This window comes from Cuculus canorus, chromosome 14, assembly GCF_017976375.1.
Source record: "Cuculus canorus isolate bCucCan1 chromosome 14, bCucCan1.pri, whole genome shotgun sequence".
Taxonomy (NCBI): domain Eukaryota; kingdom Metazoa; phylum Chordata; class Aves; order Cuculiformes; family Cuculidae; genus Cuculus; species Cuculus canorus.
The window spans coordinates 11140834-11159267 of NC_071414.1; the positions used below are offsets into that span (position 1 = coordinate 11140834).

The following is an 18434-nucleotide window of genomic DNA, read 5'->3' on the forward strand; positions in this document are numbered from 1 at the left end:
CTCCGTAACGGGGAGTGGGGTGCGGAGTCCGCCGCGCCGCCAGGGGGCGACCCCGCCCCGCCCAGGGACACGTGTGACGGCGGCTCCGACCGTGGGGGGCTGTGACTCAGCCCGGCCGGTTGTGTTCCCCCTCCCCAAGCCGCCCCCCGCCGCGCCGGAGGAAGAGCCGAGACTGAGGCCAGGAGAAAGGTGTCCGGGTTTATTGCAGGAAAGGCCGAGGGCAGCGGGGCCGGCGCCTCTCGACCCGCTCTCCCCATTGCCACCTCTGCCCACATGCCCTAGTCCTCTTCCCTCTCCCTAAATGCTTCCCAGCGTGGCAGGGCGCAAGGCTCCCATCCCTCCTTCCACAAGGCACTCGGCCCCTCACATCTGAGGGCTCCGTGCTGGGAAGCTGCCAACCACCCCCCATTGCAGAGGATCCCTGATAGCAGTAACATAGGAAGTCCCGACAGAGGTCCTGGGGCAGCCACCTGCCCTCCCAGCAGGACCAGCGCTTGTCAGGCTTTCCTCCTCTGCTTTCTCAGCGGCACCAACACGGACTGGTTGCGGCACAGGGCACTGCTGGCTCCAGGACAGCCACGGGGAGCAGCAGCTGGAACCTCCACAGCGAGGCAGAGGGGCTGGGGACAGGGCTTGAGCCTCTCATTAGCAAGATGTTAAGTTACTGGGTTGTAGCGAATGGGGGTGGCAGAGCAGGAGGGACAAGGAATGTCTCACAGGGCACTTGGTTTCTGCCCCCGTGGCAGAAGGGATCACAGGGCAAACGCTCCTGGAGTCAGAGCAGGGGGCACATGCAAGACCCCCGCTCTGGCATAGATGACCACCCCCCTCCAAAGATCCCCCTAGAAGGGTCTGAAGTGCTGCAAGAAGGAAAAGCTCCCTTGTCACAATCAGTCCTTCTCCCTAGGGCAACACCAAGCAGCTGGTCCTTGTGCAGACCCTGAGATCATCCCGTTGCAGCAGCAACAGGCCTTCCCCCTTCACAGTGCTGCCAGCATCCCGCCACTCAGATCTTCGAGGACTCCACCCGCTCAATCCACGGAGAGTCAGCCCCGACCTCCCTGGACTCTGACCGCAGCTGTCGCAGCTCCCGCTCCAGTGCCTGGCTCCGGTGGTACATCTCCATGTAGCTAGCTTGGAGTTCCCGCTGGTACCGCAGCACCTTCTCCTTCTCTTCCTGCCAGGTTTTCCTTTCCAGCTCAAAGTTCACAGCCTGCAGCTGGCCCTGGCGCCGCTCCCGCAGCAGCTCTGCCCACAACCACTCCACCTGCCGCTCCAGGGGCTCCGCTGTGTCACTGTGAAGGCCTCGGCACTTGGAGTCATCAGTTTCGCAGCCAGGGAAGTCCTGGCATGCTGGCATGGGATCATCACCCAGTGGCAGTGAGGTGCCGGGCTCCGGAGGACTCTGGAAGGAGTCTGCCAGTTGTGCCAGCTGGGAGTCCCTCGCCTGGACTTCTGCTTTGGCCTCCCGCAGCTGCGTCTTCAGGCTGAAAATCTCGCTCAGCTTCTGAGCCATCTCCTCCTGGGTGTCCCGGAGCTGCTGCTTCAGCAGGGAAATCTCTGCTGCCTTCTGGCACACCTGCAGAGCACAGGCAAGTGGTGAGGAAAGAGTTGGAGGAGCAGGACCCCAGGGATGGCAGCAGCCCAGGTTGTCACCACAGCATCCCTGAGACCATGAGCATCATACCTGGCTCTCCCTCCCCATCCTGTGGCCACAAGTGACACCACAGCAGTGAACCACTGCCTCCATCCTGGGTCCACAGACAAGAAGGTAGCAAGGGGAGGGAAGAAAGGGGACTCACCTCCCATTTGGTCTCTTCCATCTTGGGGCTGACACGCTCGCCCTGGGGTTGCCGGAGCTTGGTCTCCTCGCACTGGCACTGCTGCATGCTCAGCTCCTCCTGCAGCCGCTTCTTCTCCTGCTGTGCCTTGTAGAGCTGCAGCTGCAGCGCCCGCTGCCCGCGCTGCGCCTGCTGCGTCACCTGCTGCAGCCTGGCCATGTACATCTGCTTCAGATCCTCCAGCTCGTCCAGCCACAGCCGCTGCTTGTCCTCAAACACCTGCCAGCACAGGCAGACACTGGTGAGGGCCGGTAGCTGCTCCTCTGTAGGGTGGCCCCAGGGAGGGCTCCCAGAAAGTCCCCTAATGTTGGGTCTTCCCATGCTTGGACGTGCCCAGCCCATCACCCACCACGGCAGGATCCCAGCTCCTTCATAGCTCCCTCCACCGCTGCTCCACACCACTGCCCGGGGCACCCAGCGCAGCCCCAGCCCCACAGCTCACCTGCGTGAAGGGGTCTTCGGTCTCACTGAGGCTCCTCTTCAGCTGCCGCAGCTCTCCTCCCGTCTCCTGCAGTCGGTCCTCCAGCTGCTTCACTGCATCCTCCAGCGAGTAGGTGAACTCATAGGGTGGCGGGGGCTCGCCAGGGCTCTGCAGCCGGCTCAGCGTGGCCATGCTTTTGCAGGACAGGGGTGCCTTCTCAGGAGCCAGGGGGTCCCTGGGGCTCCGGGAGACCCTGTCCAAGGAGCCCCCAATGTGGTTGATGTGGCCCATGGAGGCGCTGAACTGGCTCTGGGCAGGCTTGAGGCGCGAGCCGTAGGAAGGGAAGCTCTGGATGGAGTTGTGGCTGGAGTTAGAGGCCTCATCTAGGCTGATGGCATGGAGCAGGTGGGAACGGAGTGGGCCGTGCTGCGAGGCCCCTGTGCTGCTCTGCGACAGCAGCGTGTGCAGGCTCCCATTGCTCTTGGACAGCTTCTGCCCCTTGGACGAGGACAAGCCCTGCATAGAGACCAGCCCCTTCCCAGCCACCACCTTGAAGGCTGAGGGCCTGATACGGCACTGAAAAACAAGAGGGAGGTCAGGATGAGTCCAACACCAGCACACACAAGCGCCCTGAGCCAGGGAGAACTCCCTTGTTTGCAGCCCCACATCCCTGGACGTGTTCAAATCCCTGTGTTTCACCCAGGGCACAAATCGTTCTGCTCCAGCCCCACCCCCTGACAGAGTGGGATGTATTTTGGGGCCCAACATGGAGCCCAGAGCAGGGATCACCACGGCCTCACCTTGTCAAAGCGGCCCCTCTCAGGCAGGGAGCTCTTGGAGAAGTCTGCCCCACGGTGATGCTCACGGGAGCAGCGCTCAGGGGACCGATTCTCACGGTCACTCTCGTAGTCGCGCTTGTAGCAGGTGCCCGACGTTTGGTGCTTCCGCTCCGACCGTGCCTCCTTCTTGGCCCCATGTAGGTAGCCAAAGAGCTCCCGCTGGCTCGGCCCCTTCCGCAGCAAGCCGTCGGGCTGCCGAAGCCCCCGCGAGCCCCCCAGCGGAGCCCGCAGCTCCAGCGGGGACAGATCCTGCTTCTCGACCAGGCTGCCCACACTGCCCATGCTGCCGCCGACACCAATTGGCTCCGAGGAGAGGTAGGTTCCGAGGACACGGGTGTCGGGCTCACAGGTCACAGGACCCTGTGCTGCTGCCATGGAGAATTAGAGAAAAGCCCGGTACCAGCACTGCCGAAGGAGAGACAAAGTCAGCAATGCCGGGTAGTCGGGACTTGAAACATCCCCAGCACTTCTTATCCCAGCTGGCTCCAAGGAACAACCTGGGCTCCTGGTGCTAGAGAGACCAGCCTGGTCCCGGGGAAGCTCCCTGGGAGCTGAGCGAGCAGAGCTCCGGCACGCAGCGTGCACCGGGGCGGGGGCTCCCCACGCTGCCCCCCCCATGGCGAGCGCTGCCTCCCACACCCAGCCCCACCTCCCGCCCGCGGCCCGGGCCGCCACCAAAACAGGCACCTGCCGCCCAGCCAGGCGGGCGAGTTCGGGAGCCGGCAGCACCTGCCTGGGCCTGGCGCCAGCCCCAAGTTGGCAGCACCAAGCCAACCCATCGTGTCCTCGGGGTCCAGACACCCTCTGCAGACCTCCCAAAATGACCCCTGGAATGCCCGGTCGCAGGCTCACGGGCTTGGCCGCCCCACGGTGCCCAACGGGCTCCTCTCCTGCCCCATGGAGATGCTTCCCACGCCATGCAGGGCGAGCTCCCAAACCCTTCCCACGTTCCTGCTCCATCCCCAGGGGCTCCAGGCAGGGACGAGGAGCTGCTGTGTGCGTGCAGGGGATGCCGTGGCCGGACACGGTGGGAGGGCAGCGGGAAGGGGCAGGATGCAGATGGGACAATGCAGCTTCCGTGCAGGTGGCCGGGGGAGGAAGAACACAAGGATGCCTTTGGCCTCGGCTCCAGCTCCGCAGCGCCAGGGAGGGGGACGATGGCTCTCACAGCCCTCGGCGGGTAGCGCCAAGGCGGAGGGACGCAGCCAGCGTGGCAGGGGCGAGGCAGAGCCCCCTCGGTGGCTCCCAGCGTCGCCCAAGGCTCTCGGGCCAGGTTACACCCAGGAAGCTGCCCTGGTTCTCAGCACCACACGCCGGGTAAACAAACACCCCGCGTTTAATTGCTGCCACGCACAAACCTGTCTGACAGCTCCCGGCCCGCGCTGTCACCTCCCTCGGTGAGCTCCGGGCACAGAGCCCCCGGGAGGGTCCGGGCCGCCTGGGAGCCACCGGCTGTGCACGGGGACGGGGATGTCCCCATGGGGGGAAACCCTCAGCATCCAGCCCCCGCACCGGGGCATCCACCGGGAGCAGCTCCCGGCGCGGCTGGCGAGGAAGTAGGTCAGGTTGTGGGAGGTTTGGGAAACGCCGGGGGAGCCCGAAGGTGTCCTGCCCGCGGCGGGCAGGGTGTCACCCCTCAGGCGGCAAAACACCGGTCTGGCCAGCCGGGCTCCTTCCCGGGGCGCCGGGCGAGACCCGATCCCAGTCCCAGCTGGGCAGGATACGGCCACGAACCCTTTCCCATCCCCTCCGGAGGGGCTGCGGGGGGGCGGGCGCGGGTCGCCCCCCTCTGCCCGCATCCCCCGCTGATCCCGGCCGGAATTTCCGGCACGGAGAAGGCGGAGGGGGAGGTCGTTCCCCGGGGCCGGGCCCGGCCGAGCGCGCTGCAGCCCGGGACAAAGCAGCGCACGGCGGAGAGCACCGGGGACGGGAGGGAGGGGCGCACCGGGATGCGCACCGGGGAAGGAGGGAGGGGCGCACCAAGGCTACCCGGGAAGCACACCGGGATGAGCACCGGAGGAGGGAGGGGGGCACCGGGAGAAACACCGAGGCTGGGAAGGCGAACCGGAGGGCGTACCGGGAGGCACACCGGAATGCGAATCGGGGGAGGGGAGGGGCGCACCGGGACGCGCACCGAGGCACCCGGGAGTCGCACCGGAGGGCGTACCGTGAGGCACACAGGGATGCGCATCGGGGCTTCCCGGAGGGCGCACCGGAGCTCCCCGGGATGTTCACCGGGAAGCGCACCGGGGCTCCCCGGGAGGCGCCCGGCCCGCACTCACCATGCCGGCGGCGCTGCGGTCCCGCTCCGCTCCCCTCCCGCTCCTTCCCTCGCCGTGTTTGAACGCGCCCCTCGGCCGCGACCGCGCGGGCAGCGGGCGGGGCCGGCACCGGCGAATCGCGGCGCGGAGGTGGGCGGCGGGGAGGGGCCGGAGGAGGAGGGCGAGGGGGAGGAAGAGGAAGGGGGGCGACCCGGCCGTGCCCACCGGCGGGGCGGGGCAGCGCGCCTTGCGCAACCCTCTCGGGCGCAGCCCCGGGAGCAGAGGCTCGGAGCGGGCGCCCCTCACCGCGGCATCAGGGCTGGGAGCGGCCGGTAGCGTCGCCAGCGGGGAGGGGCGCATTCGGCTCAGCCTCGATGGCTGCAGCGAGGCCCCGCGGAGGGAAGAGCTCGGCTCCCGGGGATGCTCCCTGCACCCTCGGGTGGGCAGGATTCGCCGGAGGCGCTAGCGCTGCACAGCTTGCTCTGCTGGCCGTGGCATAGACGGGGGGGCAAGGAACACCCCTGCGAGGCTACCACCCTCGCCAGCGGCTGGCCCAGCTCCGGGGAAAAGCAACACGCTTTGTCCCTCTGCATCAGCCCCGCCACGTCCTGGCTGGGAGCCGGTTCTGTCACTCAGCGCTCCTGCCGGAGTCAGGCACAGGGAGCAGCGATCCCAGCATGGAGTGGATCTCGTCACCCGGTGTCCCAGCCACCTGCCTGCAGCAGCCCTGCTCCGTCCCCACGGCAGCTCGTACCTGGTGCCCATCTGCCCCTCGGGAGGGATCGCACCATCGCCAGCACGGGTTCAGGGCCTCCAGCATCCAGCCTGCTCGTGCACCGGGGCCCTGCTCGCTGCCAGCTCCCCCCGCCACGCTGTGCTGCCAGTGCTCACCCCCACACACACAGTGTCCCCGATCGCCCGGTTCACATGTTGGCATTCTCTCCGGTGTGATGCCAAGGCACACAACCGCTCCCTCTGTCGCCAGCCTCCCTGTACGCCGCGGAAGAGCCCAGCTGCACACCGGAGCAGCGGCACACACGGCCTCCAAACAGGGGGAGCCCTTTGTGACAGTGCCATTTCCCAACCTGCCGGCACCAGGAATGCATCTGCAATTCCCTGGCCCTCTATATCCAGATCTCAGCCACGTGTGAGGCACCCCCGGCAGCCTGTGGAGCCACTGGATCCCTACCAGAGGGACAGGCACAAGCCCGCAGTGCAGGCAGTAACAGCGTCCCACCAGGGCCTCAGTCTGGGCAGGTTGCAATGATGCCATGCTGAGCTCAATAGGTGCTGGTCACAGCTGCACTCCTCCTTCCCGTCTGCCCCATTTCCTGCCGCCACGTCTCCACTGTGGGCTGCGCTCCCCTGAGCTCATCTCCCTTGGCCAGGGATGCTCCATTCCCTGGGCAGAGATGCTCCAGCCTCCCATGGGCTTTCCCTCACCCCAACTCTCCACTCGCCTCAGCCCCTCAGTGCCCCCCATCACGGTATTACAGCAATTTCATGTGGCTGACAGCAAATCGCTCCAGGCACTACCCAGATTAAAACAACCTGGCAATAAAAACCAGCTGATTGCTGTGCCCGTGGCAGACGTCACGCAGCCACGCTGACAGCAATTTGGGCCCCTGATGAGAATTTGCAGAGGGGTAGGGTTGGGCCTCAACAGGCTCTCTTTGTCCCCAAGCATCCTGACCCCTCCTCAGGCTTGCTGAGAGCATGGAAATGCTGGGAGGCCTCCAGCTCAGCTCCACGGGGCTCCCGGGACAGCAGGCAGGGCGTTATCCATCTGCAGAAAGGCAATGGGGAAAAAACTTATCCCCTCCTGCCGGGCCATTGCTAATAACGAAATGCGTGGGGAAGGAATGGAGCCAAGCGACCTCCGAGTCGCATTCAGAGCTATAAAAGGAAGCCGGGTCTCCAGCACGGCGCCTCTTCCACAAAAGCAACCAGAGGATGAGGGGGCTGCAAGCAGAGCTGAGAAATAGCTGCCAGGCAGCGGGAGAGAAGCCTTTAACGCTGAGTGAAGTGCAAGGTGCACATATGCTCTCTGTTCCTGCACATGAAACCTGCCTGAAACTGTGTCATCTATTTTGAACAGTGCAGAGAAATACTTTGATCTGCCTGTGCCAGCCCTGGCTGCCATTTAGGCACCAGGCACCGGTGAGAGGCTGGCATACAGGTGGCTGATCCCAAAACCTGTGTGATGGAGAGACAGGAGCTGGGCTGCTGGGCCAACCTCTCCCTCTGGCCATCCACAGCTAGGGAGGTGACAGGTTCTGGGAACGCTTCTGGAGCACTGCGCCATGCATCCAAGCCCACCTACAATCTTCATTCCCGGTACCAGCGCTCCTTTGGGGCTGCCAGGCTGGAGAGGCTGTTGGGAGCTCCTGAGCAGCGCGTCCCTATATTGCCCTGGGGCAAGGCCACGCTCTGAGCTGGGGAGCAGCACACGCCTGCATGCACCTTGGGTGATACAAAGCAGCAGAGCCTGATCCTCACTGCCCTACGCCACCACTTCAACCCCTTCCTCAGGAACCAATTCCCCTCACACCTCAGTCCACAGGGCTCCAGACTCCTCACTCAGCTCCGGAGCAGCATGGAGAGCAGAGTGTGCCAGATCTCTCCAGATGCCCCATCCTGCTGCCCCTACAAAGTACACACAGTACACAACCCCCACAGTTGGCTCTAATGCTTTTGCCGCCCTCATCCCAGCGTTCCGCCCCGGAGGTGCTGTGTCCCCAAGGCCGCTCAGCTTCCTGGGATGGCAACAGCTTCTGTTTGAGGACATCTACAAGCACCCGGTAAAGCAACCGCTCCGGGAAGCACCAGGCAGGGGAACCAGGACAGAAGGGGGCCAGGAAACGTGGAGGGCCCAGTGCCAGCGCTGGCAAGAAGGTTGAACGGAGGGTTACCGGCTGCTCGGCTGGGTCTGCCCAGCTTGAGGAGGCAGCAGCACCCAAAACGCATGCCAGGACTCCGGAGCCAGTGCAGCACAGTCCCACGCACGGCACCATCTGTGAGTCAGCCTGAGCACCCTCCGCTCTGGAGCAGTACAGCACCATTGCACTCAGCAGCCCAAGCAGGCGACCCTCCCAGGCTGGAGATGGAGGAAAGGAGCTCAGTGATGGCAGGGGGTTTCCCTTAACAGTTTGTGGTCATCTCTGCCACCCCTTGGCAGCATCCTAGAGGTCACAGCTCATCGATTAAACAAGTAAACATCTGCCCATCTTGCAGGAAGGGGCAGCCCAAGTCCTCATTCTGACACACCAGGGGAGAAACCAGCCTGCAGCAAGGCAGGGCTGAGCAGCCAGAGCAAGCGGCTGAGCAGCCTGGGCCACACAGTCTTGCCTCTTTCTCATTGACCCAAACTCTCCTCGAGGGCAGTGTCCCTGCCCTGCTTTGCCCAGGCAATCTCATTCCCCTCCCCTTGGGCAGGTTAGGGACAACTGTCCCAATTCCTACACTTCACCCAGGCCATCTTCCCAGTGTCAGCAGCACTGTGGTGAGCCTGTCCTTCCCAGGATGCCTCACACAAGGCCAAAGCAGATCCCAGTTCCCCTCAGTGCTGCTGCGGGCACATCAGGTTCTCCCACACGCCCTGAAAAAGGCCGAGGCGGCACATGCCACGGAAGACAGGCAAGAAAGGGAGCAGCTCAGCCAGAACTCTCCTCCTTGCTCCACAGAGAGAGAAGTCCTGGGCTTCCTCAACTGCTGATCTCCAGCAGAGCTGAGGATGCTGGGGCTCAGGGCATAGCTCAACAACTGCTTCCTGCAATGAAGTGACCACAGCACAGTGCTGGGCGTACCTGGCAGGTGAAACACAGGCATCATCTCACTTGGAGCCCATTTCAGACCAGCCTGGCTTCTGAACCAGAGTAGATCACCTCTCCAAAGACAGCACAGCCAGGGCTAGGCCAGAAATGGGTGCACTGAAGCCAGTAAGGCAAAGCGAGGAGTCAAAAAGAGCAATGCAGCCCAGGGCATTCACCACTCATAGATGCCCTGATAGTTCTTTATTGTCCTCTGAGCTGGGTGGCAGCTCATCCATGTCCAGCGCAGGAAAACTGTCCTGCACCTGCCCTGGGAGGCAGCACCAGTGACACCAAGTCCAGCTCTCAGCCTCTTCTGTTGATCCTGGCAAAGCTCGGTTCTCAGCCTTTCCTGTTCCTCTGCATCTCGCCAGCACTACCATGCTTGTCTGGTGCAAAAATCCTGCCTGCTCCAAGCAGCTCGGCAGCAGCCGCAGCATCTTGGCAAAATGGCAGCGCACATGACTGGCACACAGGAGACAGACTCAGCCAAACACGCACCAAGGGGTCTCGCTTGTGTCACAGTCTAACAAGATATTAAGGACGGTGCAAGGGGCTCCTGCCACACTCAGAGCTGTCCGTGACTCAATTTGGTACCGCACGTTGTTCAGACCTCCCTCCCGATCCACCTTAAACTGTTCCTGAGGAAAAAAAAAAAAAAGACTATTCAGCCTACGCTCCCTTCCAAAAGAAGGGGAAGTACCCAGTACGCAGGGAGGGAGTGCAGAGATAGCAGGAGAGGACACGAGACAGGAGGGCTCAGAGCACATGGTTATCACAACCCAAATCTTCCGTGGGTCCCCTTGACCACACTGAGGTCTCACCTGCTTCTGTGCAGCAATTCGCTTCTGGTCTCTCTTCCTCCAGGCTGGGTCATGCAGGTGCTGGAAAGTCTCATATCCAGTTGTGATTCCAGAGGGACGGTGAACCTGGAAGGAGAGCAAAGCTTCTGTAAAGCTACTGGAAAACTTGCTGCTCCTGCTACGGGAGTGGGGAGCACAGAAGAGCTGCCTTCTCCAAGTCCCAACCTGCAAGGCTACAGCTAGGCACCAGGCAGGGAGACAAGAAGAGCAGTTTCAACCTAGGATTCCATGGAGCACCCCTTACCTGGAGACCGGCTCCTTTAATACGTCGATAAAATTCGTCATCCTCCCGTCCCCAGCCCCAGAAGCGGTTGGACATGCCGTTGCACTGGAATGAGAGGGGCACCGTACTGGCCGAGGTCCAGTCCAGCACAACTCTACATGTCGCAGAGAAGCAGACACCAGAGCTGCAAGTCCCAAGCATCAGTGCAGCCTCCCCACTCCTTCCCCCCATCAGCTCACACCACAGGCTCTGTCCACAACAATTTTGACTCTTTGGACCACTTTCCAAACATGGAGCACAAAAAATCCAACTGTTGACTAAGCTAATGTTGCAGCTCCTGCCCCAAACTGTCTGGGACATCTCACCCATGCGCTCACCATCTCATAGTGCTGTTTAGTGAGCAGCAGGATGCCGCCCACATAGGTCTTGTAGTGGTAGAGTGGATGCAGCTCTGGGGATGCCACGTGGAAGGGCCCTGCCTCTGGGAAGCCATAGTCCAGCTGTTCATTGAGGGGCAGGAGATCGACGTCGTGCATCGCGATGTAGTCGGTGTCATTGCCGCTCTCCAGGAAGCCCACATTGATCAGGGATGCCCTGTTAAATCTGTCATGGGACCAGAAACTCTCAGTACCGAACACAGCAGCCACCATCCATCCCTCCACGTCCCTGTCCTGTGCTCCTCAATGCTAAATGTTCAAACAGGGACACGCAAAAACATGGCATTCCTGAGCTCCACACTGCTGGGTCACGCAGGTGTTTGGCCGCTGCAGACAGTGAGAGGCTACAGCAAACCCGGTCCTGCCCCAGGCCAGATGGGGAGCTCCACAGCACCTACTGGGGCTGCAGGCAGGTATCAGACAGCGAGACAGGGGTGAGCGGTGGCATTTCCAAACACCTTGAACTTCAGTGTCCCCAGGTGTTTAAGGCTACAGACCTGTGACACTGGGGAGAAAACTAAAATATCTGAGGGTGGATAATTCTCTTGCTTAGGAAGGGAAAAGCAAAACACTGTTTTGTCGTTCTGTAAGCTCCAGAGTGAGTAAATTCGGGCAGAGCATCACAGTCCCGACTCCCTGTTGTCCAGGCCCTACACTTCTCCACGCCACCAGAGGCACGCAGGAGACCCTCTCAGAGGGGACAGAACTTTGGAGAAGGGTCCCCTCGCTGCCTTTGCTTGCTGTAACGAGGGGAGACACTACCTGAAATGATCAACCTGGTTGAGGATGAAGATATGATGGCGGATCCTCTTCTTGCTCAGGAAGCGGTGCATGTAGGGGACGAAAGCCAGCAGCTCCTCGAAGCGCTCCCGGAAGGGGACAAGCAGCGCCAGGCGGTGGGGACCCCAGGATGGCTCATCCTCCACCGGCGGGAGTAGGGCTGGGGGCGGGCAGGGCTGGCGGGGAGCCCCCCGTCCCCGCTCACTGCCGGGGAGTGGCCCCTCGCCCTCGCAGCTCAGCTGGAGCCACAGCAGCGAGGCAAAGCCCAGGAGCAGCGCCAAGAAGAAGAGCGGGAAGACAGAGAGGCGGCCGGGGAGGAGGCCGAGGAGCAGCGGGGACCTGGGGCACAGTGCAGAGTCAGTGGCTGCTGGGGAAACCCCAAACCCCACTGGGACCCCTGAACCAATCCTCAACCCCACCCCAACTCTGCTGCAATCCCTGAATCACCTCCCCCACACCCCTCTAACCCACCAGGGCCCCTGAGTCCCCCCCACAACTCCACCAGGACCCCCAGCTGCCTCCCCACAACCCCCTAACCCACCAGGGCCCCTGAGCTGCCCCTCAAGACCTCCATCCCTCACCAGTACCCCTCGCCGCCACCCCCAAGTGCCACCAGGACTCCCGAGCTGTCATTCCCCACTCTGCCAGGACCCCCAAGTTGAACCCCCTACACCCTCTCTGGGACCCCGAGTTGCCTCCCTACACTGCCAAGACTGCCAAGCCGCCCTCCTCTGCCTCCACACCCCTCACTGGGACCCCAAGCTGCCCCCTCACACACCCCTGCCCCACTGAGACCCTTGAACGACCCCACTCACCTGGTATCACCAGGACCCCCAAGCCGTCCCCCAAGTTCCCTAACCCGCCAGGACTCTGAGCCGCCACCCCACTCGGTGCCATGGGGACCCCAAGCTGCCCCCTAACCCTCTGGGACCATGAGCCATCCTCACCCCCCTTCCACCACCACCCCCGGAACCCCCAAGCTGCCCCCGCAAGCCCCCAGGACCCCTGCACTGCCAGCCCCCACTCCCCCTTAACCCGCCAGGGCCCTTGAGCTCCCCCCTTGCCCAGTGCCACAGGGACCCCCAACCTGTCCCCCCTACCCTGCCAAGACCCCCAGGCTGCCCTCCCACACCCCCACACCCCGCCAGGACCCCCGCTCCATTGACACTGCCGAGCTGCTCCCCAACCTCCCTCACCCACCAGGACCCCGAGTCACCCCCACACCCTCCCTGGGACCCCCAAGCCACCCCCTCCACACCCCCAGGATCCCTGAGCCGCCCCACCACCTCGGTGCCACCGAGACCCCCGAGCCGCTCCCCAACCCGCCGGGACCTGAACCATCCCCACGCCCCCAGGACCCCCGACCCTGGTCGGTGCCAACGGGACCCCAACTATTCCCACCCCCTTCCGCCTCTCCACTCGGTGCCACCGGGACCCCCGAGCTGCTCCCCACCCCATTCCACCCCATCCCCGGGACCCCCCGGGACCTAAGCCACCCCCGAGCTGCCCCCCCTGCTCGGTGCCCCTGGGACCCCCGAGCCACCCCGTAACTCGCCGGAACCTCGAGCACTCCCCCCGGCAGGACTCCCGAGCTCCTCCCCCTGCTCGGTGCCACGGGGACCTCAACCATCCCCACCCCTTCCCAGCCCCCCGGGGCCCCCTCCGGCCCCTCCGCGCCACCGAGACCCCCGCGCCGCTCACCCGCCGCGCAGGCGGAGCGCAGCCCCGCGCCGCCCCGGCCCCATGCCGCTCCCCGGGCCCGGGTCTGTCTCGCTGCCCGGAAGCACCGCCTTCCGCACGGCGGGGCGGGACGGGGGCGGCACCAGGCACCCTGCACCCCCCGGGACAGACCCGCGGGGAGCGTGCACCGACCGCGGCCTCGAACCCCTGACCCCCCACCATCGACCCCGGCCCCAAACCGGGACATCCCTCTCCAGGGACACCCCCATACCGGGGACAGCCCCTCAAACCGGGACACGCCTCCCCAGGGACACCCCCCCAAACCGAGACACCCCTCCCCAGGGACACCCCGAAAACCAGGGACACCCTCCCAAGAACGACCACCAAAACCAGGGATACCCCCTCCATGGACAACCTCCCCCCCCACCCCAAACCGGGACACCCTTCCTTAGGGACACCCCCCGAGGGATAACCCCCTCCAAAACTGGGACAGCCTCCCCAGGGACACCCCTCCCCAAGGACTGACACACATACACCCCAAACCGGGATGCCCCCAGGGACAAAGCCCCCAAACCAGGACACTCCTCCCCAGGGATTAAGCCCCACCCCAAAGCGAGACACCAGCTCCCCAGGGACACGGCCTCAGGGACAAATCCCCTAAACCAGGAGCCCCTCCCCAAACGTGGACACTGCCCCCAGGGACAAGCCCCCTAAAACCAGGACACCACCCCCCCCAGGGACAATCTCCCCCAGACCAGGACAGACATCCTCCTCAAGGGTTGATCCCTCCAAACGAAGCCAGACCCCACCAGCCTTGGTGCCAATCTCCCCTGCAACCTGGGATACCCCCTCCTCCTCTCAGGGACAACCCCCACCAAACACGACACGCCTTCAAGGACCAGGACACCCCACCAACTCAACCCAAACACCCCAGGACCCTCCCAAGCTGCTCCCACGGCAGTCCCCCAAGTTCTTTCAGCCCCCTCGGGGCTCCCTCACAAGCAGATTCCCTCCCTTTTCCAACCCCAGACACAGCCAGAGTCACAGGTGGTGTCAGTCTTTTAATGCCCCACTCACGGCCCCCTTCCCAGAGCCTCCTGCCCCAGAGCCCCCTCCCTCCACCCCCCTACCCCATCACATTCATGCCCGCTGCCACTGCCACCCCCCTTCCATGGGGGGAGTGCTAGGAAGAGGGGGAGCGAGCTCTGGGCTCCCCCACCACAGCCACGGGTCAAGGACAGCTTCTGCAGCAGACGGAATCGCCCTCCTGGGTCCGACGGGCCGGGTGCTGGCAGGGGTTACAGCCACACAGACAGGTAAGAAAATACTTCTGATATTTCTCAGAAACAGCTTTTAGAAACCACAGTTTGTACAACTCCCCATAGAAAAGATGGGTTTGGGTCCAGGCCACAGCCCGGGTCCTCACTAGTAGAAGCGCTTGTTCCGCTCCTGGCGTTTCTGGAAGACCACAGCTCCCACCACTGCACAGACAATGATGCCCAGCAGCGCGCAGAGCAGGAGCAGGAACACCTTCCAGCCCGTCAGAGGCCCGCTTCGGAAATTCCCTGTTGGGTCATCCACATTGTCTGCAAAGATAAGAACAGCTACAGTGACTGACCCAACCTCGGCTCCTGCAGGATTGTGCAGAAACACTCAGCTCCAAGGCCTTTCAACAGGCCGTTAAAGATTCCAGCTCCGCATCCCAGTCCTCCACCAAAGGTTTCTGAAAGCCAGCGACTCACCTTTGGGAGATTTAAGGAGGCTGACACTCGGCTCAATCTTGGTCCAGTCAACACTCTCATCTTCCAGTGGGTGCTCCACCATGAGCTGGAACAGCTTCATCGAGATAATGTCGTGATTGTCTAGGAAACAACCATCACCATCAAACACCATCAGAGGCCTCAAAAGATGTCCACACAGTGAGAGCATCCCTAGATCCATGATCTGCCTGGTTTCCTTCCCTCTCAAGCCACCTTCAATCCCCAGGTACCCAACTGCAACTTGAGATGTCTCTTAGCCTTTAGGTGCCTCCTTTCCCAGGCCCCGGGTCCCTGCCCAACAAGGTTTCAAGAGGCCAAGGAACAATTCAGGGAAAGAAACCCAAAGCCATCAGTGCACTCATAATGGTATATTCCAGACACCAGAGAACAGGTATTCCTGTCAGCAAAGCCCCATCTCACCAGACAAATCCCCAGTGCCAGCAGAAGCACCAAAAAAGTAGCCAGTTGGCAGCTGCACCCCCGCAATGTCGATGCAGTTCTTCCACTCGTTCTTGTCTTCCACATCCGTCATCACCTGCAAGACCAGGGAAGCATCACAGCAAGAACACACACTGGCATTCCCACTGCTCTTCTGGAGCTGGAGGCACAGGTAGTCAAGCTTGGAAAACCATCTCCAGGACAGAGCAACATCCCCTCTGTAGCACTGCCCCATCTAACGTGTAAAAGACCCTGCCAGAAGACTTCCACTGCATCTTACCGTCAGCCGGCCTCGGGAGTACCGAACTGCCAGGAAAGTGTCATGGTTCTGGTTCCGAAGGTCGGCAGTACATCCTGCCAGCTCCGTCCAGCGCCCATCCTTGCTGTGGTCGTACGTCAGGGACCCATTGTTCACCATGGCAGAAATATAGGGGAACACGCGCTGCAGGGAGGAAAGTGCAGCTGCTCTCGGTCTGCAGGAGTCTTTGAGCTGCAGATCAGGAGCCACCTTCCCCTGTCTGGTCAGAAACCTCAACAAGAGCAGAATCTGAGCCAGGCACAGCAACAGAGCTACGGCTTTGCTGCACAGCCAGGCACAGAAAGCAGAACAATGAAATCAAGACTGATTTTCTCTGTAAAGTTGCTTCTAAACAGAACGAGAGCTTGTCGGGCTAAAGCAGAGCAGCAATTTCTGACTTCCCCTGAGCACACACCACATCGCCTGGCCAGGGCAACACCACCACCCCAAACTTGTGGAGTAGGCACCAGAATGGGTAAGAAGGGTAGGAATGGAGCACGGGACCTGGACTAGGCAGAAATCTCACTTGAGCAGCTTAATCACGCTCTATGCTTTGTACTCAGAAGATTTCATACATCAGGAGTAGCCAAGGATTCACTGCTCGGTAAGCATCAAGAGAAGAGGGACATTTCCCGGTGCTTTACGACTTAAGTGACACGGGTTTGGCGCAATAGATCTCTCTAGCAGTTATGTTTTCTGACTGTGCCACAAACACAGAGTGGGAGAGAAGAAAATGACCACCACTCCCCACAGGACTGATCTGTACTTCAGCCATGGGGAATTTATGAGCAAAACACCAGCCTGAGAGTTTCTGATTTAGAGACACCCATGCTGGAAAAAGAGAATAAGGCAAGAAACAATGTGGAACTATCACAAAGCACAGAGAAGTTCAGGAAATGATACTTGGGATGAATATACTTTTGGATGGATTCCTCTAGCTTTACTTAATAGGTGGTATATAGTTCACAATACGTCTGTGCTGCCCTCTCATCCTGAGAGAAAAAGGCCTTGGAAACCTCTGTATAGTCAACAACAGCAGGAGATTGAGTAAAAACCTTATCTTTGTTAATGCATGTACAAACTCTTCCCTTTACCAGCTCCCATGACAGGAAGCACAGCCACTGTCATGTAAGAACTTTACCTTGGTGCAGTCATGAAGCACTCAGAGCACAAAGCCATGAGGAAATGGCTTCCTCAGCACGGAACGAGCTTTTGAACTACTCACCTCTGTTGCTTCATCGTTGGGATATGTATCAAGGAAGATAGCCAGTCCGTGAAAGTTGTCCTTGCTGCCAAAGACAGGACCTGGAACGAGGCAGAACACGAGAACAGAAGGTTCTCAGGAAGAATCTGTGCTCAGAGACTTCTAGTGAAGAGAGTCACAAGAGCTGTAGATGGCCAAGGTGCCTGTTCCCCAGGGCAGAACATGCAGGACACGTCATCCTGATTTGGTGAAACCAGACAAAGGGGAGTTCACACGCCCTCCATGGTGAGAAATCTTCCAGGACAGGGGCAGCTCCACGACCAGCTCCCTGTGCTGCCCCAGGATTCGTGCAAGTGCTGCCAAGGCCTCAGCTTGCCCAGGAACTCCCCGGTTGTGCAGCCTACCTGGCACCAAGCGCTCCTGCGTGTACCACAGGGCCAGGCCATCCCCATGCAGGTTCTTCTTGCCGGCTCCGTGGATCTTGAAGTGAACGTGCAGCTCCCAGTCCTTGAGGAAACAGGGCTGTGCAGAGAGACCCCCCAGCGCCGTCAGGACAAGAGCCGGGAGGGGCGCAGGGGCCGCCCTGGCCACCCCCGGTCTCTCACCACGCGGTTCCAGATGGAGCCTTCCCGGCTGCGCTCGTCGGGCGTCAGACGCACGTACTGGCTGGTGACCATGGTGCTGCCCTGGAAGTCCCACAGCGGCATCGCGGCGGAGCCCGCGCCTGCAACGGGCAGTATGAGCGCCGCTCAGCCCGGGCTGCCGCGGCGCATCCGTCCCGTCCCGCCCGCCCGGGCCCCGCGCTCACCCTGATACGGCTTCATCAGCGAGTGCTCCCGCTTCAGGTGCTCACTGTTGCCGTCCGTGAGCTCGGCGGGCGCCGGGCGGGGCCCGGCCACCGCCAACAGCAACGCGGCCGCCGCCACCAGCCCACCCGCACCCGCCGCCATGCTCCACTTCCGCCTTCCGGCGAGCCGCGCGCGACCTCGGCCCCGCCCACGACCTGCAGCCAGCGCGGCCAATGAGAAGCGGTAACGCCACTGAGATCCCTCCTCCGCCGCGCCTTCCATCCAATGGCAGAGCGGAGGAGCGTGGCCAGCGCGCCGGGCGGGAGAAGGAGGCGGAGTTGCAGGACGCTTCCCGGCGTGCATTGCGCGGGCGGCGCGCGGCACGCCGGGAGTTGCAGTTCGTCCTCTCCCCGCGTGCCCGTCGCGTTCGCGCTGCAACGTGCGCCGCTCGTGCCGCCCACGTGACCGTCCGCGGGCAGCCTGTCGCCATGGCAATGCCAGGCAAGATGGGGGCAGGCCTTGGCCCCGGCTCCAGACGCGGTACCGGCCGCAGAGCGGGCGGCGTTGCTGTCTCGGCTGCGCAGGAAGGACCGGCCGAGGCAGGCGGAGGTCACGGGCAGCTTTATTGAGGGGCCGCCTGTGGGCGGGCAGGGCTTCAGTCCAGGGGCTGGCATGGCAGAAGAGCCCCGGCCCCGCCCCCGCTGCAGCTCGTCTCACACCCATCCCCAGGGGCGCAGACGCTCGGGGACGGCTGCTGTGGTGGCCGGGGAGCCGCATCCTCCAGCCCTCGGG

The 18434-nt window shown here is 62.3% G+C and overlaps 3 protein-coding genes across 4 annotated transcripts; all 3 read right to left on the reverse strand.

Moving 5' to 3' along the window:
* Positions 1 to 172: 172 nt before the first annotated feature.
* N4BP3 (NEDD4 binding protein 3) lies at positions 173 to 5541 on the reverse strand. Of its 2 annotated transcripts, none has more exons than XM_009568047.2 (5): positions 5384 to 5541; positions 3063 to 3506; positions 2284 to 2838; positions 1803 to 2060; positions 173 to 1579 (listed from the first exon to the last, which is right to left on the reverse strand). In XM_009568047.2, the coding sequence occupies exons 2-5, from the start codon at positions 3474 to 3476 to the stop codon at positions 1007 to 1009; spliced, it is 1800 nt and encodes a 599-aa protein (XP_009566342.2). In that variant the 5' UTR covers positions 3477 to 3506; positions 5384 to 5541; the 3' UTR covers positions 173 to 1006. The 2 variants fall into 2 exon arrangements, with proteins under 2 accessions (XP_009566342.2, XP_053935991.1); XM_054080016.1 differs by lacking the exon at positions 5384 to 5541 and adding an exon at positions 4460 to 5075.
* A 3792-nt stretch (positions 5542 to 9333) lies between these two features.
* Positions 9334 to 13273, reverse strand: B4GALT7 (beta-1,4-galactosyltransferase 7). The gene is made up of 6 exons (XM_054079624.1): positions 13176 to 13273; positions 11457 to 11813; positions 10635 to 10860; positions 10279 to 10362; positions 9996 to 10100; positions 9334 to 9812 (listed from the first exon to the last, which is right to left on the reverse strand). The coding sequence occupies exons 1-6, from the start codon at positions 13217 to 13219 to the stop codon at positions 9657 to 9659; spliced, it is 972 nt and encodes a 323-aa protein (XP_053935599.1). The 5' UTR covers positions 13220 to 13273; the 3' UTR covers positions 9334 to 9656.
* Positions 13274 to 14272: 999 nt separating this feature from the next.
* LMAN2 (lectin, mannose binding 2) lies at positions 14273 to 18434 on the reverse strand. The gene is made up of 8 exons (XM_054079998.1): positions 17663 to 18434; positions 17460 to 17578; positions 17259 to 17376; positions 16876 to 16955; positions 15633 to 15794; positions 15335 to 15449; positions 14897 to 15016; positions 14273 to 14740 (listed from the first exon to the last, which is right to left on the reverse strand). The coding sequence occupies exons 1-8, from the start codon at positions 18417 to 18419 to the stop codon at positions 14580 to 14582; spliced, it is 1632 nt and encodes a 543-aa protein (XP_053935973.1). The 5' UTR covers positions 18420 to 18434; the 3' UTR covers positions 14273 to 14579.